The 7,809-nt window shown below is 31.6% G+C and overlaps 1 protein-coding gene across 1 annotated transcript; it reads left to right on the plus strand.

Moving 5' to 3' along the window:
- The first annotated feature begins 4,758 nt into the window (after positions 1–4,758).
- CPXCR1 (CPX chromosome region, candidate 1) lies at positions 4,759–5,736 on the plus strand. The gene is made up of 2 exons (XM_023531182.1): positions 4,759–5,057; positions 5,118–5,736. Exons 1-2 carry the CDS (start codon positions 4,759–4,761, stop codon positions 5,734–5,736), a joined length of 918 nt encoding a protein of 305 aa, XP_023386950.1.
- Positions 5,737–7,809: the final 2,073 nt, after the last annotated feature.

The raw sequence follows: 7,809 nt of genomic DNA on the forward strand, positions 1-7,809 counted from the left end.
TAGATGAGAGACACTCAACTCTCATATCTCTTTTTAGCCTCACGTGCTTACTTAAATCAGGATATTCTCATTGTTAACAGTATATGGGAATTAGAAATGTTCTGAAGACATGATCAAAATAAAATTATTCATAAGAGTCAAAAAGGTATTCAAAGAATATAGATATCCCTATTGTTTGATTATTGGAAGCTGACAAATCAAAAGGAAATCAGTTAGTAGAAATAAAAGTAAAGTAGCAAAGTAGGCCCAGACAAATGATATAAAAGACAACTAAAAGTTTGTAAACCAACCTAATAAAATGTAACAATCAGTCATATATTATCTCCATGTCAGATTGCCAGATTTAATAAACAAAAATACAAGACATCCAATAAAATTTCCGAAAAACATTTTTTTTTTTTTTTTTTTAGTTTGAGTATGTCTCAAAACATATTTGACTATATTTGGTATTTGGTGCATATCTATGCAAAAAAAAAGTATTTATTGTTTATCAGTAATTTAAATTTACTGAATGCCCTTATTTTATCTGGCAATCCTATTGTTACCACATGGGATGAGGTGAAATCCGGCATCACCCCAGCAGCATGGAAGGGATTGTTGTTTTTTTTTTCTCGCTGATTCAGTAACGACTTACAGATCAGCGAGATTTAGAAAAAGTAAGGTTTATTGAAAGCACATTTTTAGAAGGAGATCGGCCATGCCAAGGAAGACTGCAGCCCCATGGAATTTGGGAGGTGAAAAGATAAAAAAAGCATACTCCAAGGGAAGAGCGGGTTTCAACAAGAGCTATAACCCCACAGAAGTGGGAAGGTCTGTTTATATTTGGGTCATGATAGGTGGTTACAAGTGCATGTGAGATCATTTTGATTGACATTTGGCTGTTACATAACCCTTTGCCTACTTATCATGTGCTTACCCAGAATTCGGTCTGTTATAATTAGATTTATAAACTTCCAGACATATGTATGATATTATAATGATTGTATAATGAGGCTGAGGTTACAGGCAGGTTAGGGTAGTACTTTCTGTGTATGTGTTTGTGGCTGGTTTAAGCCAGAAGCTTTTATGGCCTTTGTACCTTAGGATATAGAAGTAATTTATAACTGTTAAATGTTTGTTTTCGGGAGGTTTCTATGGTTACAGAGCTGGGCCTTCCCTCATGTCGCTCATGACTACCTAACTATCTAACACTATCTTCACACTGTTTCAAACTTGGGAACAGCACATAGTTAAAATTTTATCTGTGATGAAGCAAAAATATGAACTTAATCGTATTCACAGCCCTTGCCATTTAAAACCACTTCTAGTTTTACAATTTCAGTTATTCCCTTCTCCTAACCGCTGCAGAGGGTTGTGTTTGGTTGCTAGGTTGCCAAGTTCTGTGGCCATTGTGATGTAGAGTAAAAAGAACTTTGAAAAGGTATAAAAGGGGGTGGTAAAGGGCAGAAGAAAAGGAGGAGAGCAGACCGGGCCTAGTGAATCACGTTTGTTGTAGTACTCTGAGAATGGAGATGTAAGGTAAATTGAAAGTATATGAGGAATTTTAATAAGTACTTCTTAGTCTGTGTATCTTTTTTACAGTATTTAGAAATTATTTTAAAATTAACTTCAGTTACTTAATTTATGAGTCTTTGATAGAGATGTTACACTGGGACTTGATACTTTGGGTCACACCTTCAATATGTTTACATATAATATTGTGAATATACCTTAAATATATCTTAAATGGAGAAAAGTACCTTGTTTTATTTGGCACTAAAGTTTTTCAGTGACAAAAACATTTCAAAGTAACATTAACAAGTTTTGGGGAAGGGGAGAATTTAAGGTTCTACAAATGAAGGAGTTAAGGCATAGTTAGGGGTTTCCTGACACTTATAAGTTAATGAGGCTCAGAGGCATGTGTTAATTGAGGAAATTTCATTCAACATAATGTGATAGTGTAGCTTGGAAAGTTTGTCAGAAAGGAAAGATGAGACATTCAATTCATGTTAAGAAATTTTAACTGAACTGATAAATTATTGATGCAATTTGGTATAAAATTCTTTAACTGTTGGTAGAAGGAAAAATACATCCTTCCCAGAGCATATGAGCACTAGAGGACACAGTTTTTGACTAGAATACAAACAAACTTGCCCCAATTAGGAGGCTAAATAAATCTGATTTAGAAAGGTTCAAAATAATCAGGTTCATTTCAAATCCCACACATGTATATTTAAAATATACAGGCCTTGTATGTCAAAATCTGAATCAGAAGAGAAAAATTTGAAGACACCAACTCTGGTATTTAGTTATAGTTTTTGCTTTATATTACTTTTTACAAAATAAGCCTTTATAAATATATAACTGTAATATTGTACTTCTTCAAAGATCCAATGATCAATCAAAAAACGTGTCTTATTTTAAGAATTTTAAACATTATAGTTTTATGAGCTATCAGGTGCATTTACATTTATCTTAGCAAAATATAACAATTTTTGTTTTTTGTCTAATAAACTGTGAAATATTGCTTATATATACTGTATTACTGCAATGCTTAAAACATATGTATGTATATGATTGTATTATTAGAAAATGATAAAGTAAGAAAGAACTCTTACTAAGAAATAACTCTTGACTATTTCCAAACATAAATCTAGGCATTAAAAGATAAATATTAAGTTGTCGAATAGAATACCCAGTGCGCTCCTTGTGCAATCTCAATAAGGAGTGATTTTTTTTTAAGTGAATAGTAATGGTCCTAAGTACACATATTTTTGATATGACTTCCTTGCAGAAGACAGCAAGCCTTTGAATATAAGTTAAATTCTGTTGACAAACACATTTTTAACATTTTCTAATAGCATTAATATCTGTAATAAGTATGAGTATATACACTGAATATATTTTATATAAAATGCCAGGGCAGAATGTAGAAGAGAACAATGAATCTCATAGTGAACCTGGGACATGAAAGTAGAAGACTCTACCAAAGGGCAAAGCAAAATAGGTACTTTACTTGGAAATAGAAGGTATAGAAGCTGACTAGTCTGCATCTTCTTTAATAAAAATTAACTGATTTGCTTTCAGGGTGCATCTAACAAGACCTAGATGACCACCAGGAACTTCAGTTCCGGCCAAATTATTGGATCTCAGCCTTACTAGAAGCAACCAGTCATACTATCCTCAAACTTAGTGAGTCCAATTTGGTTATTATAGACTTCCTCTAGAATGTAGGCTTTGTGCATTGTCTTACTTTTATTATAACTCTGTTGATGCTGAAATATCTTGGTAGTACAGTTTCTCTAATCAACAATCTCAAACAGATTAAACTTAGTTAAGTTCAGTAAGGAACCTTAAAATTTGGGGACTGTACAAAGTCACTGAAGAAGAGAGTTAAAAAAAAAAAGTAGACTAGAAGATCAAGAAATATGTTTTGAATAATGCTTACATTTAAATGTTAAGAAAAGTAAAAGAAAAAAGTAAAAAAGACAAACTAAAATAAGGATAAAAGGAGAAGGATAACAAACTATTATGTGGTAACAGAAGTCAAGGAATAATGCACTTAAAAGTAGAAGATAATTCCATGACCTTAGTAAAACAGTACTAGGGAGTGAAACATACCAAATAAAATCTCATTATAATCACTGCCTTCAGTAAAACAATAAATGAGTAAACAAATAAAGTTTATTTGTGATAAAAATAGTCACACTTGAATTAATATAAAATTTTGAAAAAATGCTCAAAGCTTAAATTGTAAGTTTAATATGAGTATGAAATAACAAAAAGAACAGAAAAAGCATGTGCAGTAAATAGAGGTAAGAATATTAGAGGAGGGTCTCTGAAGACTGCAGTATGAGATAAAGACCTATACCACTTTAAGAAAAAGGAAAGAGGAAAAAGGTAAATTGAGAGTTTGGAATCAGGAAAATCAGTTACTACCAGCAATAAAACAAGCATAATATGATTATAAGCTTGATTAGTGCTGAGGCAATGAGAATGAGAACAAAACGATAATTTGAAACATATTTTAATGAAATGATTCAGAATTTGGACTTCACTATTTAGTTTTCTACTCTTATCTGCTCTGCCTTTCCACCCCATATAATTCATAAATTGTTGCTCTTTGCAGAGTTACTGCTCAGAAAGAACAGATAAAAGAATAAACAAAGAAAAAATTCCAAGGAAAGAATAGCCTGTTCTTACGAATCTGACCATTTTATTTTCACATAGGTTTTATACACACACAAACACACACACACACACACACACACACACACAAATACATGCACAAACACGTATATATTCATAAAAAACTGCATTTTACTTTAGTCTCATTTTAAAATCCTAGATCAATAATTTGGATTTATATTATTAAATGAAAGTTCTTTTTAATTCACCATCCAAAAGGAAATAATTTGACTTCTTATTGGGAATTATATGTGCACAAGTGCATAGAGTACATTCCTATATTAGCCAGATGAAAGTTTATGTTATTCCAAATTTACATATAAGTTCCAGACTAAATAATGAGAATGCCTATTAAAGAGAAGTTACATTTGCCCTCAGTTTTGATTTTTTTTTCCTTATTTTACTTTATGGGTCCGTGACTAATATTAAAGGTACAAGAAATGTATATGTATTTAAGGTATAAAAAACTCAGGAATAACACATCTGCATGCTTTTTGCTAGATCTAAAAACTGATTTTTTATGAATTAAAGCATTCTTCAATTTAATAAATCTTTGTTTTGTATTTTTTTTTCTTGTAAATAGATCCCAGGATGACTTCCCCTACTAAAGAAGGAAGTGATTCATCTGACTTTGTTCTCGAAAATTCAGAAAATGAGGCTCCAAATGACTGTAGTGCAGATGTAGAGCCTTCATTTGCTGAATCTAATATGACCTCTCAGGTAGAAAGCAACCCAATGAACAGGGAGCTAGACATACCAATCTCCCAGGAGCATGCTGTTTCTCAACCAGCAGAAAACAATGAGCTTGAAGTAGAGATGGACCAAAATGATCCTCAAGAAGATTTAAAAGAAGAAGAGTCCCATCTCATTCAAATTCCCATTCCTAGAAAGTGGATCTTTCTTATGTCAGGATTAGGGAGAATTACCCGTATGAATACACCACTAATAAGTATTGATAGAAAGAATCCCTTAATTAAAAGAGCAAAATTCTACTCAGGAAATATGAAGAAGAAAACCAGCAATTTGTGTTATACCACCATAAATTACAAAATTCCTTTCCAACTCTCAATTTCATGGAGAATCCCATTCATTAATAGTCGTGAGATTAGAAGAATGACTCTTCGTCTGCTGTGTGGAAGATATTTCTCTCAAGCTGCAGGTCGTCAAAATACCACGTGGGTAAAGCAAAAATATATTGCATTCATTGAAAATCCAAATGCCCTCCTCCCTGAGGAAAGGGCCATAATATTTGGAAGACCTCTGAGGGTGTACTACTACCGTCCCCTCATTGAGAGAATGACATCAAAAAAAATGTCCAAATCAACTGAAACTAAAGAGCCGGAGGAATTCCATATTTTTGTGAGGCCTGTGTTCTATGTTCCACAGATCAAATTTGAAAGCACATTTAATAGAAAAGCTTTTGAAGATCATTTGCGATCACACCATAACATAAGTGTGGTGATCATAAATACTGATGATGGCTGGAAATACCTTTGTCCCATTTGTGGGATTTGTTTCAACAATTTGGTTGAATTTAGACAGCATTCTTGCAATTCTCCTGAGAATTAAGTTAAATTGAGGAGAATTCATTTTAAAATTTAACTTCTAAAATTTATAATTTGGCTACCAAATTGAGATAAAATTATATGAGCGCAAATTTTAGTACTATTAGATGGAGTTGCAGAGAGGAACACAAAATAATTGAATATATCAGAAAAAAACACCTTTAAGAAGAGAAGAAAATTCGTAAGGATACATCTGTTTATATTGTGTTATTACAGTGTCAAAATATCAGATCCTCAGTCTGTATTGAGTTAACGATGGAACTGAGAAAATGTTTGCACTTTCTTAAAATTCATTTCTGAAGATAGAAATATTGTTAATACTATCAGATTTCAAGTTTACAGAATCCTGACAATGATAGCAAAACATATATTAGAGGGCTAGACAAGGTCCTACCAGGTGTTTCTAGAGACTCTGCAAAATATAATATCTGAATGTTCTCCATATATTCAATAAAAAATTTAAAAGCATTAAAAGTTTCATTGCATTCTTACAACTAGATTGAAAAAAATCCTGTGTATAGAAAAAAAATGTTAAAGTATTATAAATATGCTATGTTTAGATAACAATTTTGGTGATTTAAATTAAAAATTAAACTCAAAATAAAATCATGTGATAGAAGTGACATAATTTGAGATAGAAGTGAACGAATATTGAACTAGCAGCATATAACTACTATTTTCTTGGATAGAGTGGAGGCTAAATATTAAAAAAAAAAAAAAACAAAAACCTTTTCTTCCCACTTTCTACATTTTTCTAGCTGGGCTAACAATCAAGTTAACAGAGACAGATTAACAGGAAAAAAAACAAATTTTACTACATGCATATCGGAAATTCACGCAGGCATAAAAATTCCCAAACAAGCGAGGCAATAGTGGGTATATATGACATTTTTGGATAAAGGAGAAAAGAGGAGAAATGGGGCTTTAGAATTCAGAAGTGAGAATCTGTGATTTACAGGTAGTTGATAAAGAGCAGAACATGCATGGCAAGCAAATTTTGTAGGTAACTCAGAAATGATGGGACACAGTTGATATTTAGCTAACAGGCCACTCACTAAAAAGCTCTTCTATTTGCTATACTTAATTCAAATTAGGCTAAGACTAACATCCTAAGATTTCCTTCCCAAGGAAGATTTTTCTGTCTGAATCTCTTGGACAGAGAAGGAGGGAGGACCAAAGATTCTTTCTGAGTCATTTGTTTCTTAATAAAAAGCTTAAAAATCAATATCTCAAAAGGTAGCTTTAGAGTGGCAAAACTTTAATATCCTTAAATAGCTTCTTTACCATTACCTACAATTACCCAAATTTTACTGCCCCCCCATACATATATGCATAAATGTTCACACATATTTAAGGACTTTTCTATCTTGCTACTTGCAGCTCAGACTTCTGTACCTGTTCTTTCTGTTGATCCGAATAATCATAAAGATTAAAGATAAACTTCTAAGTCAACTCATATTAATTGATTAGGCATTATGTGTGAAGCACTATGCTAGAATCATTATATGTGTTAGTTAATCTTTACAATAATCTTACATGTATGCGTTTTTATTATAAAATTAAATGCATAGATACAGTTTCCAGGAAACTGAATCACTTTCTCAGGTCACCCATTTAGTAGGTATATAACAAGGTAATATAACTGGAATTTATTTCCATAGGAGGTTTGTTATATGTTATGCCTTATTTAATAAGTATGCATGACATGTGTAAAATGGCATATAGAATTTATTTAATCCATAGATATACTGTATTACATAAATTCTAAACTCTCATGAAGCAAAGGATACTTAGATTATGTCTAAGAAAGATCAAATTTTTTCATCTGGAAGTAAATTTGCTACTCCCAGATATAATTATTTAGTGTCAGAAATGAATCAGTGAACAATTAAACTGATTAAGATAACTGAAGCAACTAAATCAAGTGTTTCTTCATTTTAAAAAATAAATGTCATTTGAATTTTTATCTCATGAAAGCAAATGAGATATAAAATATATATTTACAAAAAATAAGCCATCAGGAAGATATTAATAAAAATAAAATAAAATAATTTGTTCTTAATTTTTTATGAGGATA

The sequence above is a fragment of the Pteropus vampyrus genome, unplaced genomic scaffold (genome assembly GCF_000151845.1).
Source record: "Pteropus vampyrus isolate Shadow unplaced genomic scaffold, Pvam_2.0 Scaffold63, whole genome shotgun sequence".
NCBI lineage: Eukaryota > Metazoa > Chordata > Mammalia > Chiroptera > Pteropodidae > Pteropus > Pteropus vampyrus.

Bases quoted from the DNA above. Each gene is read 5' to 3' on its own strand.
- CPXCR1 (XM_023531182.1), top strand. From the start codon at position 4,759: ATGACTTCCCCTACTAAAGAAGGAAGTGATTCATCTGACTTTGTTCTC. The intron at 5,058-5,117 runs GTGGATCTTTCT...ACCACTAATAAG, and splicing joins CAAATTCCCATTCCTAGAAA to TATTGATAGAAAGAATCCCT.